Here is an 18917-nt window from a genome sequence, read left to right as displayed (position 1 = left end):
GACACAAACACAGACACACACACACACAGACACACACAGACACACACACACACACAGACACACACAGACAGACAGACACACACAGACACACACACACACAGACACACACACACAGACACACACAGACACACACACACAGACAGACACACACAGACACAGACACACACACAGACACACACACACACACAGACACACACAGACAGACAGACACACACAGACACACACACACACAGACACACACACACAGACACACACAGACACACACACACACAGACACACACACACACAGACACACACACACAGACACACACAGACACACACAGACAGACAGACACACACACAGACACACACAGACACACACACACAGACACACACACACACAGACACACACAGACACACACACACAGACAGACAGACACACACAGACACACACACACACAGACAGACACACACAGACACACACACACACAGACACACACACACACACACAGACACACACACACACAGACACACACAGACACAGACACACACAGACAGACACACACAGACACACACACAGACAGACACACACACAGACACACACACACACAGACAGACACACACACAGACACACACACACACACAGACACACACACAGACACAGACAGACACACACAGACAGACACACACACACACAGACAGACACACACAGACACACACAGACAGACACACACACACACAGACAGACACACACACACACAGACACACACACACACACACAGACAGACACACACAGACAGACAGACACACACAGACACACACACACAGACACACACACACAGACAGACACACACAGACACACACAGACAGACACACACAGACAGACACACACAGACACACACACACACAGACAGACACACACACAGACACACACACAGACAGACAGACAGACACACACAGACACACACAGACAGACAGACAGACACACACAGACACACACACACAGACACACACACAGACACACACAGACAGACACACACAGACAGACACACACACAGACACACACACACACAGACAGACACACACACAGACACACACACAGACAGACAGACACACACAGACACACACACACAGACAGACAGACACACACACAGACACACACACACAGACACACACACACACACACACACAGACACACACAGACAGACACACACACACAGACACACACAGACACACACACAGACACACACACACAGCCTGTGTCTGTCTGAGAGCTGATAGGTCTAAACAAAGACAGAAACAAGCAGCTGTTCGGTCACATCCAGCTGTCACAGCTCTGGGCGTCTCTGCTCGTGTGAGCCGGGCTCAGACAGGAAAAGGTTGAAGGCATTAAAAAACCTTCTCCTGGTGCAGGTGAAGGTTTTGTGTTTCTTGGCTCTGATTGGTCATCTTCAGAGATCCCGCTTCCTGTAAAACGTTTGTTATGGAGGCCCCTCCTCTCTCTCCTCTGTCTTTCTGCTCTGTGGTATGCAGACACGTGATGAACTGTTGTCCTTCCAGTCCTGCTTTTGTCCGTCTCTCTCCGTCTTCTTGTCTTAATGTTGTAAATCAGCTTCCGTCCCTGCTCTCTCCGTCTCCTCTCCGTCTCCTCAGGCTTTTCCTCCTGTTCCTTTCCTCTCTCCGCCCTGGCAGTATCAGCGCTCCAGGCCTTACAGGGGGAGGCCCAGGCCCAGCATCCCCTCCCACCTCGCGAGAAAACGTGAGTCACACCTCACCCTAACCTGCTGCTCCTCTTCCTCCCCATCATCATCCCCTTCTCTCGCTCCTCGGACTGAGATGTTTTTGTGTTTTGGTCCATTTTTCTGTCGACGCTTCAAACACATCTGTAGAAAAGTGTGTTTATGTTTCAACGACGTGAAAAGAGTCTGCAGAGTGAGCTCAGTCACGCTGAAGTGCTGCTCAAAGGGGCTCATATGATTGTTGGCTACTCTGTATGTATGATTGTAGGGTCGACCTTACAGTATAAAGCGCCTTGAGGCGACTGTTGTTGTGATTTAGTGCTGTGTAAATAAAACTGAATTGAACTGAATATAAATGCATTGCACAGAACGACAGCGTGCAGAGGAAGCAAGTGAAAGGTTTCAGAGTTGTGACTGAATACCACAGAACGAGCGATTGGTGAGTTAGTTGTCCGAGTCAGGAGTTGTCGTCTGAAATATGGCCGTCATTAGGACCCTGCACAGGAACGAGCCGAGAGGTCGGAGAGCAGGAAAAGCCAAGGAACGCCGCCCCCCCAGCGTGCGTGACAACCTGTAAAAACTTTAGCCAGACAAAATCTGCAGTGGTGACAGAAAAGCTCAGACTGTCTCTATTCTCAGTTTAAAGTCTGAGATTTCAAAGTTGAAGCCAGCGGGTTTGATTCTACGTTTCTCTTCAGTTTATTTCACTTTTAACTGCAGAACGAATCGAATTTAGTCAGTAGACGGTTTGTGCTGTGAGGCGTTCAGGGATCCAGGATTTTTCAGCTCTTACAGCTGCAGCACTGCCGAATGAAAGGAGGATGCAGATCTGCACACGCTAACCTCCAAAGCTGTTTAAAGCTCCAGCGTTCAGAGTTAACCAAAGAGGTGAAAGGTCAGAGGTCGAGGCAGGAAGTTTTAATGGACGCGTGGAGACTCGGCGGCACAAAATGACTCGAATATGATTCTGAGAATTAGTCTGAGCTGAGATAAGACGCCACTGAATCCAGACGCTCAAATTAGAAGTTTCTGGTTTAAGTTATTCATGAGGACGAACGTCAGTGGAGCCACTTCAGAGCGGAGCAGACCGAGTTCAGGCAGGAGTTTAATCCGCCGACTTCACCCCAGCATCGCGTTTACCTCCTGCCTCCCTCAGCCTCGCTCTGGTTTGTTTCACTCCTTCCTGATGAGTTTGTTCTTCCTCGTTTGTCACCTTCAGCCGCTCCGTGTGTCTCCTCAGAAATCTGTCACTGACTGTTTGTCATTTCTCTCCTAACTCTGCTCCTCTTCTCTGTTTTTTCTCCTCTGCGCCTTCGTCCAGGAGTGGAAAATCTAGTGCTTTACTTCAGTGACACAGCGTGGTACGGTAGCAACTTTTTAATCTTCCTCACTTCATCCTCCTCCTCCTTCTTCTCTTCTTCGGTCACATAAAGCGAGCTGTTCTGTTTGTACTCAGATGTGTTTGATGCGTGTCTTTAGCAGGGAGGTGATGCTTGTTTTGACGGTATCGCAGTACAACACACGTAAAACTGTTTGGTATTATCGTGTAATAATGTAACAGGCGTCAGTGATAAACTCTCAAACACAAACTTAGTACCGTAGCTGTGCTCAGACCTACACTGGAGAAACCAAACAGCACTTCATAAACGCGCAACGCAGAAGACCCGCCTCGACAGGACAAGACTCAGCTGTACACCTGCATCTAAAGGTCAAAGGTCACTCTTTGAGGACACCAATGTTCACATGTTGGACAGAGAAGACAGATGGTTTGAAAAAGGAGTGAAAGAAGACATCTGTGTCCCTGTGAACAGCCATCTTTGAACAGAGGGCGGGGCTTATGACACCAGCTGTTTGCCACCTGTGATCCAGTCTGAGATCCTTCCCAGATGCCTTAACGCCCACGCACATCCTGGGTTGACAGGGTGGGGCAAGGTCACCTGAAACCCACACCCTACACACCGTGGCTCATGTGATGAGTCACATGATCAACAGTGGGTCAACGGACACTCCCACTAGAGTTTAAATTCCTGGGACTCTCCAGCATTTGGTCTTAGAGATGAAGTCCAGTCGTGTTTCTTTCCCAGCTCGTTGGACGTCGATGTGTTTCCATGTGTGGATCGATTCCATCACTGTGACGAGAATAACGACGGCCCGCTAGCATGCGCTACCAGAAATAGTGCTTTGTTGTGTATCTGACGGACGAAAGCTAAACCAGTTCCACACCAGTGAAGCTGCAGCGTTTTTACAAACCAGTTCTGGTTCGTTTCATTCAACGATCCGCTCTCGCCCTCCTCATTCTGCGTCGCCGCCATGTGCGTATGAAAACAAAGCATGCGTCTTTTATCCATATTCTGTCGCAATATTTCATTTTCTTCTCGTTGCCCGACATACCGGTGATACCGTGAACGGTAGTATTATATTTACATTGATGATGATGAGAGCGTTGGAAAGTCTGCCTCACAGCGGCGCTGTGCACAGAGTCTTCTACCTGAATTATTCATAAACCTTTATTCTGTGGATAAAATAAGAGTGTCTCATAAATGCAGTACTATACAGATGAAGTGAACGGATACACGATGGTGCCTCACTGAGGCGCTTTGCTCTCTGGCCACAGTGACGGTGACGTCCAGCTGTGCCCGAGTTCATCGTTCTTTACCAGCTGTGAGTGTTTGATGGGAAGCTGTGAGTCAGCTTTCTGCAGCATCTCTTTCTTCACATCAGTGACAGCAAACATGTTCTCAGTTTAGAGGTGAGACTTGATGCTGAATAATGTTGTTACTGTGAGGGAAGCACGTGGCCGCGCGGCCTAAAGCGCGGCGAGCCTTCGGGCCGTGCAGATGATCCAGCAGCTGGCCGCTGAAGTCACAAGCTCTTCGGCGGTCTCGCCTTACCTACCTCGCTCCTCCATAAGCACATCAGCTGTTTGATTTCAGGCCTCCAGAAAAGCTCGTGATGCTCAGTCGAGTTGAGGGCGAGCTCGGAGGGACGGTTCTGGTTTTAGCATCAGCGCAACGTGAGAGGGAGGCTTCGCTCCGACGCCAGAGTAACTGGCTGTAAATGACTCGTCGGTCTGTAATCTGTGCAACGTGTCTCGCGAAGGAGATCAAGTCATTTCCTTGTGACAGTGTGCAAAGTGACTTTGATGCGTCTTTATGTATCCCAGTAAAAAGTGCCATTGAAGGCCAAGAGGGCAAATCTAACAGCTCAGAGCTATAAGGATATTTGAGAGTGATTATAATGCACACTAATGTAGAGTCAGTGATACTTATAAACTGGTGGATCAGGAGTGTTCGGAGGTCTGACCAACACCAGCATGTGATGGAGGCTGTGTGGGCTCAGGAACACAGGTGTGTGGGTCCTGACAGAGTGAAGAGAATCGTCTCCTTCCAAAGAACAAAGTTATAAAATCAGAAGTTTTCATGCATTTTAAAGAGTAATTTAGCTGCTGCTGCTTCTTTAATTTGATCAACACATTTGTGATGATGTTTTATTTACGTTTTATTTTCTTGTCTAGTAGTACACAGTCACCCTGACCTTTATTTTGAAAGTTCAGTCATTTGTAACCATGTGATCCGTGGTTCGCCCGCTGCCTCTCGTCCCACGCTCAGCTGATCCAGAGCCTGCAGCAGAGTTCAGCCACTTTTAAACTTTTAAACGCCGCCCAGCCCCACGCACGCGGCGATCCGCGGTAGCTCTTTAACGGAGATTTGCCGTGTTGTGGCGTTAAGGTCATTTCAGATTAACGCTGACAGCACTAGTGGGAACACAACGAATATGACTGCACATTTACTCCGACATCATCCTAGTGCAAAGACAAGTAGAAGCAGACAAAAACAAGCAGCATGCTACTAACTTTACCCGAGTCATTTAGACAGCTGTTAGCACAGGATTCTCCTTATGGGGACCTGATATGTTTAATATGCTGCTGAGAATATAGCCCAGAAGAAGCGTATAGTAGAGCTTTTATTTTGGAAAGAGCCATTTCTCTGTAATAAACTCTCTTTTCCAAAGATGAGGGATTTCTCCATCAGATAGATTTATTCTTTTTGTTGTTTCAGCAACATTACATTTAAAAACTGTACGTTTGAGTTAAAATATATATTTATAATTTTAATAACTGACAAATTAAAAAGGCATGAACATTTTTTTGTATCGAAAAACTGTTCATGCATATGTATGTATGTATGTGTGTGTGTGTGTATATATATATATATATATATATATATATGCGCGCGTGTATATATGATGTATGATATGGCCCAGCCCTAGTCATGAACAAATCCCTGAGGTGCTCCTGCACTCGTCCCTCACGCTCCGGCTCACCTCTCAGATAAACTCAGTTCTTCAGTTTTGGTTCCTCTGCCTCTGTCAGTTCGTGTGAACGCTTTCTTAATTTCACAGAAGAAACAGGGAATTCATTAAAAATCCAAAATGGAAATAAGCTTAAGTGAAAGCAACTTTTTGATATCAGTTTTGGTTTTAATGAATTTTATTTGTTCAGGCAGAGAAGAAGGAGACAGAAACAGGAGACGGACCGAGCTCTTAATAAATGAGACGAGCTGAGATTTAAGATTGATTATAAAAGGAATCGACGGGATGAAGTAACGTGGCTCGCATCCAGTGATGATAAAACAGTCGATCAGTATTCGTGTGTAACGTCTCTAAGTGACTGTCTGCACGCTTTTACCCATGATTCACTGCTGCCTGCAGGACAGGTCACACCTTCTCCTTCACAGTGGAGCGAGTGCGCGGAGTCCAGAGGCCCATCAGGAGGCGGCGCCGAGCTAAAATTATCTTTGTAAATGACTCTTAAATTTTGGATTAGATGAGGTGCGCTACATTCTGGGAGTTTGGTGTGTTAGAGGGGCGTCGCTCTCTGATCAGCTTCAAACCTCAGTGACCTGATGTTTTTAGTCTTTGTGAGTGTCCTCATGTATTGAACTTCCAGCTTGATTAAAATCCGTCCCACACATGAGCAGAGACGGACGCCACCTCCGCACATCACACTGACGCTCTGACTGAAGATCACATGTAGTGTTTTATCTAAATAACGTCTCCGCTCCCTTCGTTCTCTGCTCACCTCCTTTAGTGTGAGGATGTAGTTTTCAGAGTGGAATTTTTCAGCCTCTAAATCTATAAAAAGCTTCATTGATTTGGGTGAACTGTTGAACAGCCCAGAGGGACACATGTGGCCGTTTCCATCCTTTGATTTTTTTCCATCCTTTAGTTTAGATTTGATCCACGATCAGTATGAAGACAGTGCGGTGAGGTCAGCTGACCCCGCCTGTGTTAGTGCTAACCTTCGAGGGTCGACGGTGACCTGCTGGACGTTAGGAGGCTTCGGCGCCGGGCTGCCGTTTCATATTCGACGTGGATTTCTGGAGCGCTGCTGCTAACGGCGACGATCGGATCAAAGAAAATAAAAAAGAATGAACGAGTGCTGCTGTCAACAAACCTGCTCATCAAAGGTTCGTCCTCAGCAGACAGCACAGGTGGGGGCGGAGACTGAGACAATGAAACAGCAGGAAGAGCTCCTCCTCCTTGGCGAGGACGCCGTGTGATCGCTGAAACACATAAAAACCATAGTTATCGAGTATAAAACCGTACGGAGCAAAGCTGCTACCACCGAATATTCACTCATTATTGTTCTGATTTTAATATTCGAGCTTCGCAGTGATGTTATGATGGATTATTCATCTAACGAGCCTCTGGGGGCCAATAAGACGACAGCTAAGACGAATGTGGGTGGATGTGGACGCAGTTTGGGTGGATCAGCATTTTATATGCCAGGAAAGTGTGTGTGCGTGTGCGTGCGTGTGCGTGGTAACACCGTGGGGACGTCCTGTGAGTCGGCGTCAGAGAAGTAGAATAAAAACAGTGGGGCAGTGGAGTGTTTCCCTCCCAAGGTGAATGCTCCTGGAGGAGAGCTGCGTGTGGTGGAGGACGCCCTCCACCTCCCTCCTCTGTCCTCCTCCTCTTCAGTCTTTCTGTCCTTTTTCCTCATATCTTTCTTCCTTCTCTCGCTGCCTTTAATCCACCCATCCTGCCTTGCATTATTCATGAGGTGAATACACCTGAACGTCCCAGAGAGGCTGCAGTACCACTGCCCACCACCAGATGTCAGTGTTTACCAGCAGGTGTTTCTGTTCTGTTGAGAGCAGTAAAAACGTTTTCTTTACATTCAGCATAGGCACTCAGTGTGGCCCCCTGCTGGACCCGGCTGGAGTTTAACAACACTAACAAAAGGTTTCACTTTTGCTTCCTGTCAGCAAAATTATTAAAAACTGCCCGAATACGTCAAGTGTGGACCAATCAGCATTCAAACCCTCAAGCAACACAATATCTGATCTGCACAGAGCTACGAGAGTGCGTTGGATTACTCAGCTGAGCTGTCAGGAATCAGAGACCAAGTTATGATTTCTAAGACGTCTGCCATTTTTGTTTTATGCGCCACTGATTTTTGGAAGTTACTGAACCTTTTCTGTTCTCCTTTAAGTGTTTTTTATCTTTAGCAGTCACCAGTGGGAGCTAAGAGCCACAAACAAAGCACAGATATCATGAATTCACACACTGGGATCCAAAGCATGAATACTCTTGGTATTTAATAATTATTCGTTTGTTCGTTCAGTCGAAAGTTTGTTGTCTTTAATTAAAATTGAATTACTTTAAAATTTAATTTAAAATTGTGTCCGAATATGGCTTTATGATGAGTTTTAGAGCCCTGGAAATTTCTAAAACTCATCAAGCAATGATGTGTAGCTCAGACTGATTGGAGGGGGGGGGGGTGAGTTCGTGAAGGATGCTGTGGGGCTGTCGTGGTTCATGTGCTGGATTGGTAAACTGTGGTGGCGGCTTTTAACCAAGCAGGTCAGAGAGCGTTTCCAGGCTTTGATGGTATCCCACTCCTCAGCCTCCCTGGGAAGCTCCACGTTGGTGGGAACCTTGGATTTGTGGGAAAATAAGTTGTTTTCATCCTGGTGGTGCTGCTGGATCAGCTCTAGACCCTCTGAAAGATATTTGAGGGTCCACAGGAGTCTGCATGTGTTTTGTGGACTTTGAGACCGGGGTGGTTTTTGAGGGGTTTTTTGTTACGACCAATCTGGCCACAGTGGGTGTTTGGGTTCTGGGGGTGTTTGGACTCAGACATTTAAATGGCAACGATTTGAAACGATCAGCCCAACAGCAGCCAGTTTCTGGTTCGCTGGTCTCAGGATCGCCTCTCTGCTTTTGCTGGATGATGTGGTCCTTCTGGCTTCATCGGTCTGTAGCTTCCAGCTGTAATTGCAGTTACCACCTCCACGTCTGAGCTCACAGTTCTTAGCCAGAAATGGGTAGAGGGTACACTCCAAAATCCTGCCCCAGGAGGAGTTTGAGTATCTCAGGAACTTGTTTGGCGCTGGTGGGAAGGAAAAGGCAGAAGCAGCAGAAATGTGCCTCCTCTCTAGGGTCTCTGGGCAGGACTGTTATTTAAGAGAAGGTGTGAGCAGGATGCCTCCTGGATGCTTCCTAGGTGAGGTCTATCGGGCATTTCTGATTGGAAGGAGAAAAAGGAAATGCTGGAGGTTATGTTTCTGGGCTGGCTCGGGAATACCGCAGTGTCTTCCCCAGAAGAGCTGCAGGTGGTGAATGGGGAAGAGAGACTGAGCATCTCTGCTGAGACTGCTGTCCCTGTGACCCAGACAGTCAGCTTTAGATGAAGGATCTACCAGCGCCACACCGAGCTAACATCTGTAGATCCAGATGAGCTTCATAAGTAATGACAACTCAGTTGTAACATGTAACAGGGTAAAATGAGGAGCCAGGATCGGGGTGTTGAATGCCAGCAGGTAAAGATATGACCATGAATCTGTAAATGAGGTGCGTCTGCTCTCAGACGTCTGAAACGTTGAGACTTTTGCAAAGTGAGTGAGATACTTGTGTTCAGTGGAGAGAAAGCTGACATCACCTGTACCTGAGTGAGGAAGTGAAGCTCAGTGCTGCTCTGCACACTTTAATCCTGCAGCCAGCTCACATCTGCACGCTGTTAATCTGATTTATCAGAGGGAAGGTGAAGAAACAGCAGTGAGATCCATCATGTGCTACAATCTCAGCTTACTGATCCTGGCAAACTTGTGTGAAGTCATAACTAATCTGCTGTTTTATCCGTCTCTGTGCTGCTGCTGCTTTTCCCACCTGCTTAAGTTCTCTCACATAAATATGGCGTCTGCTTTCTGCACGCCTCCACCGCTCAGTTATCGAAGGCGCTCTCGTAGCTCTGTGCAGATCAGATGCGTTACACGAGGATTTGAATTCAGCACAAACTCCAGACGACTGTGGACAGAAATGAGAATTCTTTGAGGACAAATCAAAACAGCCATTTTTAAGTTGTTTCAAAGAGGCCTGCAGCGTGCGCTCCTCGGACCTGGAAGCTGCGCTCGTCTTTCATGCGCAGATGAGACGGCGAGCTAAAACGCACAGTAACGTGTTTTTCAAACGTCGCCTTCCCGCTGAACCCCGCCTCCCGATGCGAGAAACTGTTTGTGTTGATCGTTTCATCAGCGTTTCCTTCGTCTTTGAGCTGGAGCGTGAAAGTCCACAACTTTTTAAGTACAATGTGCTTCTGTTGTTTCTCTTTGAAGCGCACAGATCAAAGCAGACGGCCACACACGGCGAGCGCGATGACCTCGTCTGCAGAGCAGCTCCTGCTTTTGTTCTGCTCGTTCTCCAACACCCTCACTGCTTTTGTGCTCTCACCTCCAACATGCCATCAATTATACAACAAAGACGCTGCTTCATTGTTAAGCAGGTGGTGCACGCAGCAGTGAAGTTATCCAGGCTTGGATAACGTGATCTCCACGCAGGTTCTTCTCTGTTTCAAATCAGGAGAATGACTGATGCTGCAGCGCGGCAAGTTATGGAGTCGGGTTGTAGAGCAGGGGTGGTGTCCTTGATCCAGCACAGCTGATTTAAATGGCTAAATGACCTCCTCAACATGACCTGAAGTTCTCCAGAAGCCTGGTAATGAACTAATCATGTGATTCAGTGAGATCTAAAACCTGCAGGACACCGGCCCTCGAGGCCTGGAGTTCCCCACGCCTGTTGTAGAGTCTTCGCCGTAGACTTTAAAGCACCTTGAGGCGACTCGTTGTGATTTGTTGCTATAAAAATAAACCTGACTTCTTGGATCTCTGCTTGAAGTGAGCTTGTGTAGTTGGTGCGCTGTAATGTGAATTCTGCACAAGTCGTTGCACAGACGTCTGTGCAGGCCTGACGCTCGCCGTCTGAGGATAAAATTTATGCCACTGCTTAGTAACACTGAGCGTTGAGGTGTTCAGATAACTGTATTTTTTTGTATTATTACACATTAGACATTAGGGCTGTCACGATTAGTCGACTATCAAAATTGTCGACGGCTGATTTAATAGTCGACGCGTCGTTTGAAGCTTTGTAAGATCACAAAGGACGCAGGAATAAGTAGCAGGATTTAAGAGTGTAATAACGGACTGAAACAGAAGATGGCAGCACTGCATGTACAAGGATGCCAGCTGCCGTTAAACCCCGAAGAAGAAGAAGAAGCTGTGTCCCAGAATTCATAGCGCGGCCCAGCTCAGTTTCCAACAATGCGGCAGCTAGTTAGTTTTAATATTACTCTTATTATTCTTTCTGGGTCACAAAATAAACGTTTAACATATTTTCAGGCGAGAATGTAGCTGTGTAAACCTCAAATATCTGCTCAGTTTATCAAGACACCACATATTTTCAAAAGCGCTCCGACGTTTTCGGAGACGTCTGTTACCCACTAGCTCGATAGCTAGCCGGGGGCTAGGCTAACTAGAGCCGTGAGAACACCGGACTCCCGGCAAATCGTTTTCAAACCCACCGCCGTCTTTCGCTACTCAGGTTAAACATGATATATGAGTCACTTAGATAACTTAAAAATGTTGTTGTTTGGCTTTTTTTAGTATTTTATTTGTTCCTGAGTAAATCGGCTGAGTTTATTAAACTTCACCGAAACAAACTATCATCTTGTCTTTATTTTTAGTTAGCACCTTAAACACTTAAAGCTGTAAGCTCATGATAGTTATATAAGAGCAGATGCTGCTGGTGCAATAAGCTGTAGTTTTACGTCCAATGGATGATGATCTGATTAGTCGACTAATCGCAAAAATAATCTGTGAGTAGTCGACTATCAAAATAATCGTTTGTGGCAGCCCTATTAGACATATTAGTCATCATAAATGAACATATCAGGATAAAGTCTTGGAAAATGTGATACTTAGTCCAAAAACTTTACGTGGACCTTAAACCCAACAGGAAGGAACAAGAACATGAAATCGAGGTGGAGCATAAAGTATCCTGATGTGAGCTGAGGGAACGTCCTCCCTGGTTTATGCGTTTCCTCTACTTTCCCGAGAAAGCAAAAGCAAAAACACATAAAAGACGTCACATCTGAAGTCACAGTCAATGCTGCGCTTCACGGTTTTAAATAAAGTGATCCAAAATGTTCTCAGTTCTTCCTCCACCTACGCTCCACCTCTCCACCAAGCACAGTTAATGAAATCCGCTCAGTGACTTTGGTGTAATCTCACCGACAGACGGCTGCAAACATCTCTGAGCCCCGGCTCTCGCCGTGAAGCAGAATAATGTTGAAGATCTGATTCAGTGAAACTCTACATTTGTGTGTTTGAGATATTTGAGTGAATCCTGACTCGTGTTTGTTCTTCAGCCACAGATACTTCACTCCTCCAATCAGGAAGACCAGGAGCCACTGACAGGTCAAGTCCCGACGCCACCGCGAACTCAAGCTCCACCTTCCACTAACATCTGCCCCGCACATCCCGAAACCCCTGCTGACAGACTCCGCAACCCCCGAGCTCCCAGTTCCACCCATCCAGCAGCCCACGTAGGAGAGGATGACGGGGAAAAGCAGAGGAAGGTGGAGGAGACGAAGTCGGGGGAAAGGAAGAAAACCCACAGCAGGTACCTGCAGCCGCCGCAGCCCTCCAAGCTCCGCCTCTTCCCAAAGACGAGGGCAGCACGTGACCCCGACACCAACAGCACCTCTGGACTGAATTTCAGAACGCTGGCCTTCACCTCCACCTCCTCCCGCCTCCCCAAACCAAAGAACCACTGAAGCGTCCGACTCCTTCCTAACACGCAGCGACGCGAGCGCCGAACTTCCTGTAAAATAAAACGAGAGCTGCAGATTATCGAAGCTTTAGCCGAGGCTGAAATGGACACAGTTAATTTATTTAACCTTATTTTAAGAAGTTGTTGACAATAAAGGTTTTAGTCTGAGTACTTTGCACAGAAACGGTTTCTGCAGTGAGTGGGAGGGGCCATCAGGTTCATCTGAAGATGGAACGGAGGTATGTGAGGTTTTGGCTCTTCATCACAACCTTTAAGGATCTTTAAATGTCAGGGTTTTCTTTTCTTTCCAACACGCTTCGTTTATTCTAGCATCAACACTAAAACTGCACCGAGAGCGTCCGTTAACCAGACGGAAACGCCTCCGATCTCGTCCTCTGATCTCGCCCTCTGCTGTTGGTTTCATATAAAACATCGGTCCTCTTCCCTCAGAGGCTCGCTCCCTCTCGCTGTGTGTTAGGAACCGATTGTACAGCTCCTGAACTTCCTCCGACTCCTCCATCCTTCCCTGAAGTCCAACCACAGTGAGTCTTCCTCAGTGGAGAGGCATGAATGACGTGCATCCACCTTAACCCCCATCACCACCGCAGACTGCATCCTCCTCCAACCTTCATCTTTACAGACTCTCATCATCTCGAAGGTCAGAAAGTTCCAGGACCTTGATCTCGTCGCCCGTCCGTGTGTTTTCAGTTCGGTGTTCACTTCACTGTGTTTCGTTTAGAAACCTGTTGGTTTTCAGACAAGACTCCGATATGAGGCTGAAATCTTCGTCCAAATAGCTGCTGGTTGGTGTAAACACCTCCTTCCTCCTGCATCAGCTGTGAAAGTGTGGCAGTCTTTGTTCCCATGAAAGCCGATGGAAGAACATCTGTGTGCTTGAAGAGTCCTGAAGTTGGAGGTTTTTTACCATCTGGCAGTGATTTGAAAATCAGTCCAGCAGAAGTCTGGATGGACACAAAAGTCTCAGCATGCTGCAAGCGCTCCAGCTCTGTTCTGACTTTAATGGTTTGGGGATGTTTGTTTCAGTCTACTGTGACTGTCCCCCAAAAACCCTCCAACTAAAATAAAATCAGAGCTCCAGATGTGACTCCAGGCTTTGCTGTTTCTGCAGAGGAAGCGTTCAGGCGCTCAGCAGAGACATCTGCTGAATCTGCTCTGAGCTTTGAGCTCTGCTGTGGAAGCAGAAATCACAGCGTGCAGGAGGAGGAAGGTTTCCTCCCAGGTCAAAATAATCCCTACTAATCTGATACTGGAACGAGATGTTTTAGCTCCTCCCCCTTTGGTGTGAACTAAAGAGCCACACCAAGAGATGAAGGAGCTCCAATTGGTTTGCTTTTTAGGAAACGGCTGAGATGAGCTCGGCAGTATGGTGTGAAGCATGCTGAGGCCTTCTTGTCTGAAGGCTGGAGTCATTTCAGACACTCAGTAAATGAATAAAAGGCTAGAAAGTTCAAATAATTTTCGGATTACAGGTGATCAGAGGAGCAGCTGGTAGCTTAAGTGTTTTTCCTTGAAGGCAAACTGACATTTCAGCCCGTCTGTCAGTCGTCCTTTGAACATTTGGACATTACTGCGTCTCACTCGTGCAGTCAGGATCCGCCTGCTGAACCACGTTCACGTTCATTCTTCTACAGGACAACGAGTCTCCCTCATACCTGACAAATCAAACATAGTCTCCCTTCTGTCAGCGATTAACTGTCAGTGCTGCTCGCTTTGATATTAGTAACCGTATATGCAATAAAATATGCAACAAAGTCGCAGGTTCAAGCCCTAAAAGAGGAAACTTTGTTGCATTTAAAATATATGCAAGACCAGCTCAGCTTAGTTCCACGTTTCACGAAGAAGAGGACGCTCGCTGTCTCTACAGACAATCCGGGAATCTGCTAAATCCTGCATGTCCGGTGCCGAGAAACGAAGTAGAAGCGGTTTTGGGGCGATTACTGAAACCACGAGGCGGCTCGGTGTGAAGAACGACGGCAGACTGAGGAAACCGCCCGGCTCCAGCTCGCATCTACCCCAACAGCAGAGTCTGACTGTGCTGGCGTCAGGTTTGCTCACATTTGACTGATCAATGCATTTAAATGCTTTAAATCCTCGTTCAGCTCTGAGCCGCAGCGACTTTAACATGAGCAGGTTTCAAAGACGTCTGCTCTTAACTTTCTGCTGCGTCACTGCTCAGGTGGAGTCGCTTGTCTCCTTTAGATCTCGTCGTTCGCTCCCAGTGGGGAAATCGGAGCCGCCTTAATTCATGCGAGCGACACGAAGCCCAGCAGGGCGCGTTCGCAGCAGAGCTTCAGCTGCTGCTGCTCTTAAAGTTCATCATCAAAGTCCTGGAACACACAGAATTTGCAGGAACGCTGTGATTGATGTTCCTCGGTGAGCCCCTCATCGACGGGGGGAAATTAAAGCAGAAGGCAAACAGGGAATGTCCGTTTGAAATGAAAGAGGAAAATAAATTAGTGCACTGTGTTTATTTCATCTGGTTCAAACAAGGTTTGATGTTTTCTTTTCCACCTTTTCACCAAAAACGACCAGAAAAAATGAAAAAAATCAGCCTCCTCAAGGCTCCGCCTCGGCCTTCGTGTCTCTGTCTGCGCCTGTTTGTCTAAACCCTCCAGAAGCTGAAATAATGGAAGTGAGCAGCTCTGAGCGAAGACTCGCTGAAAGCTGCTGAATCTGAAACAAGCAGCCCATCACAGCTGTTTGTTTGATATACCTCCTGTAATCATGGAGACTAATCGGGGCAGCTGAAAACAAGCATGTCCAATCAGCGCAAAGCACGAAAGAAAACCTTCAAAGTAAAACAGGAAGTGAACTAAAGACACAGAGCAACCAAAACCTCTAAAATCTGAAACAAAACCCGGAGCAGGACGGTTACAGAAACTCAAGGCAAAAACCAGGAGCTTAAAATAGTCCAGCTTTGTCTCTGAGGCGTCCTCTGCAGTCAGAGGAGGTCGTGTCTCAGCGTCTTCATCTGCTGCTCGTCTTCACACCGTCGTGTCTCAGGTTTAATTTTAAAGTTTGCCCCTCATCGTTATTCAAACATCCAATCAGGTTTTATCAGCTGCCGAAGTTTAAAAGTGACTAAAACCACCCGGGGAGAGAAAAACCTTCTGCCCGGGTCACAGAGTGTGAACCATGAAGTCGTGGTCATGTACATTACACAGAGCGTTAGTGTGTTTGTCTCACAGAGTTTTTAAATCATTATTAAACTCGATCACATCCGCTTCATCACTTATTTGACTGCTTTTAAGAAAACTCTGCATTTTCTTCTGTGCTTTCAAAATAAAAGTCTTCTGTGTAGGGAGACTGTACACTAAACATTTTTTAGTCCTTACAAATAACTTGAATACATTTATTTACATCCATGTAATTTAGTTGCATAAGTACAGTTTAAAATGTTAACTTGACTGCTATACGTTCAGTTTACACCAAGCACATTTTCCTTAATAATTACTTATTTAAATCAATGAAACTTTGACTTTTACATATTTCAGCTGCACTTAAAATTGTTGCTTATGCTTATTAAGAGTGAAGAATCATTATTTGAGTGTAACTTTAAGTTCTCAGACTGGTTTTATTGTGACACACCTGTGCAGGAAGTACTGAGATTCACTAACAGCTCAACAACAATTATAAGAAACAATTTCACAATAAAAGCCAATAATCCTGAATGCTTTTACTGTGAAATAAGGGGGTACAGCAGTTTCTTTAAAGCTAGCTTAACAGTGACAAAAACACACAAGGTAGAAAACACTGATGATCAGCAGAGAAACACATTTAAAGTGTTTTTATCAGGATGAACGTTACGCTCGATCCGTGAAGTCAGCCCTGCTGTGGAAAACCTCTCTGTTGTTGTTTGAAATAATTAAATTATTGAAGGCTTTATGAGTAAAGTGCTGGGAATGTTTTCATGTTCACTTTGAGATGACTCTAATATTTCATAATCGTCTGTATTTAAACTGTATTTAAACGATTCAGTGGAATACTCTGAATAATGTACTCACGCTGTCTGTCTTCTACTTCCTCTCTGCTTTTATTTTGAAAACTTGAACTTTTGTTTGTTTCCTGGTTTTGGTGCAATAACTGACGTATTTATGTGATGAAGCGTGTACGTGGTGCGGACTGTAACGTTGTTGAAGCGCCGAGAGGAAAAAGCACTTTAAAACAAGCGTCTCACCTGCTGAACTTATTTTTTGTCTCATTAACGTTGATGCAGCGTTCAGGTCGTACCAAGTGAAAACGTAGCGCCTGTATTCCTGTCAGCGAGGCTCTTTGCAGCTCATTGGTTGATATTTACGGTCCTCTTCTGTCATTGGCTGACATTTCTCTGATGCTGCTGAAATAAAATTAATCGTCCCCAGCTCTCGGTGTGTCCTCCCTTCTTTCTCCAACTGTGCCAAAGTCGAGCCACATTAGAGCGGGAAAGGGTGATGTCGTTCATGGGCGGAGTCTGTGAAGCAGAGATGTCAGGTAGGATCTCCTCTGCCCCGCCCACATGTGGCACAGATGTGCTGGGACAAAGTAAATTAGACGTTTATCCTTCACAGCATGAAAATATGAAAACTGGCTGTTCAAAATGGCCACGCCCCCACCTGCCACGCCCAATTATTACACCATCTTTAATGATTTTTAAATGTGTTTATATCAGTCATTTGAGAGTCAGTATCGGTGTAAGAACGGACGGAGAAATTGGGCCACGCCTCTTTGAATTCCGTCGTTTTCAATTCCACAGGTGTGAAAACCACAGCAGCTCAGCCAGGAAGTGTTAGAGCTGGTGAACTTACATGGCGGGGTCACAGAGCGGAGGTTCACGCCCCCTCCTGGCTTTAACATCAGCACAAAGTAAACTGCAGAGGAGCTTCGTGTCATTAGCGTCAGAGATAACGGTGTGTTTAAGGCAGAGGATCCACCAACCGTCCCCCCTTCACGTGTTTAAAAGGTAAGTGTGACTCTGGACACGCCCACTCTGTTTCTAATGATGAGTTCTGTCGCCATGGCAACCTGGAGCCTGCATGTACAGTAGGCTTCCTGGCTGATTCTGTCTGTGGGAAACTGGAGCATTTCATCATTAGCTCAAATAATCAGCTGGTGCTTCATCGTTGAAGGAAGCGCTCCTCAGACGGTTTCCTGTTTTGGATCTGCGGTTCCTTTGGCGGGCGCTCAAATTAAACATGTGAGCTCAGGTGTTTCATGTGGTCCTAATAGCCCCACCCACCTACCGTCCAAGCTTTGTTTCCCTTTAAAAGGGGAGGGACTAAAGGTGTCGGCTAAAGAAGGGTTATTATTAACTTATGCACAGCTGACCAAAAGTAAAAATCAAGAGCTGGAAATGAGCAGGAGGAGTTCACTTAATTTTTTTCCTTCAAGAATACACTGTGTACTTTTGTCTCCAAACTTTATTTTATGCTCTCTCTCTCACACACACACACACACACACACACACACACACACACACACGAGTAAGAAAGAATAAAAATCATCATCGTTGTCAGAAGTTGACTTTAAGTGTTTCTGCTTGACAAACAGCAGCTCTGGGGTTCATTCTTCTTCTGTGGTTATTGAGCTTCAGTGAAGTTAAACACAGACACACACATGATGCTCTCTGTGTGTGTCTGTGTGTGTGTGTGTGTGTGTGTGTGTGTGTGTGTGTGTGTGTGTGTGTGTGTGGCTACAGTGATTAATTCCTCCCAGTTTGAAATCTGCAGACTCGACTTTTTCATCCAGCTGCTGAAGATTTAGGGGAAATAAAGCAGCCAAATCCTGATGGACGCTCAGCAGGAAGCTCAGCTCAGCTCGGCTCAGCTCGCCACTCTTCCTCGGAGAATGCAGCTTCATGAACCTTCATAGGGGCGGAGACAAGGTTCCACCAACCAATCATATTAAACATTAACCTGTGCCCAGTTTCTAACCTCACATTCAAACTGACATCTGTGTCCACAAACAATATCTCAGAGGAAGAATCATCCTGAGCCTCCTCATCATCACCTCTCAGCTGTAACTCAGCGTCCTGACAGCCCACTCTTCATCCTGACCTCAGTGTGTGTCCTCGTCCTTCGGCCCCTCATCATC

General features: G+C 46.4%; 2 protein-coding genes across 10 annotated transcripts in view; one reads left to right on the top strand and one right to left on the bottom strand.

Moving 5' to 3' along the window:
• The window catches only part of LOC146569169 (serine-rich coiled-coil domain-containing protein 2-like), a 46185-nt gene extending 28977 nt beyond the window's left edge, over positions 1-17208 (top strand). For 2 of the 6 annotated variants that reach the window (XM_085285508.1, XM_085285509.1), the window contains exon 14: positions 12424-17208. In XM_085285508.1, coding sequence (XP_085141634.1) covers positions 12424-12831 — 408 coding nt within the window. In that variant the 3' untranslated portion in view covers positions 12832-17208. Of the gene's footprint in view, positions 1-1632; positions 1739-3039; positions 5859-12423 lie in introns of those variants that run through there. The other 4 variants (XM_085285512.1, XM_085285511.1, XM_085285514.1 and 1 more) reach the window with 4 other exon arrangements.
• Positions 1-17919, bottom strand: part of LOC146569168 (uncharacterized) — a 228821-nt gene extending 210902 nt beyond the window's left edge. For 2 of the 4 annotated variants that reach the window (XM_085285523.1, XM_085285522.1), the window contains exons 1-2: positions 17633-17919; positions 7174-7282 (exon numbers count right to left, since the gene is read on the bottom strand). In XM_085285523.1, coding sequence (XP_085141649.1) covers positions 7174-7282; positions 17633-17717 — 194 coding nt within the window. In that variant the 5' untranslated portion in view covers positions 17718-17919. Of the gene's footprint in view, positions 1-7173; positions 7283-17025; positions 17299-17632 lie in introns of those variants that run through there. The other 2 variants (XR_014893695.1, XR_014893694.1) reach the window with 2 other exon arrangements.
• Positions 17920-18917: the final 998 nt, after the last annotated feature.

This window comes from Mchenga conophoros, linkage group LG8 (assembly GCF_057382185.1).
Source record: "Mchenga conophoros isolate Kocher_MC1m ecotype Shallow Benthic linkage group LG8, M_conophoros_male_GT1.1, whole genome shotgun sequence".
Taxonomy (NCBI): domain Eukaryota; kingdom Metazoa; phylum Chordata; class Actinopteri; order Cichliformes; family Cichlidae; genus Mchenga; species Mchenga conophoros.
Note: the sequence above shows the minus strand (reverse complement) of the source record. Positions and strands in the feature narration are given on the sequence as shown.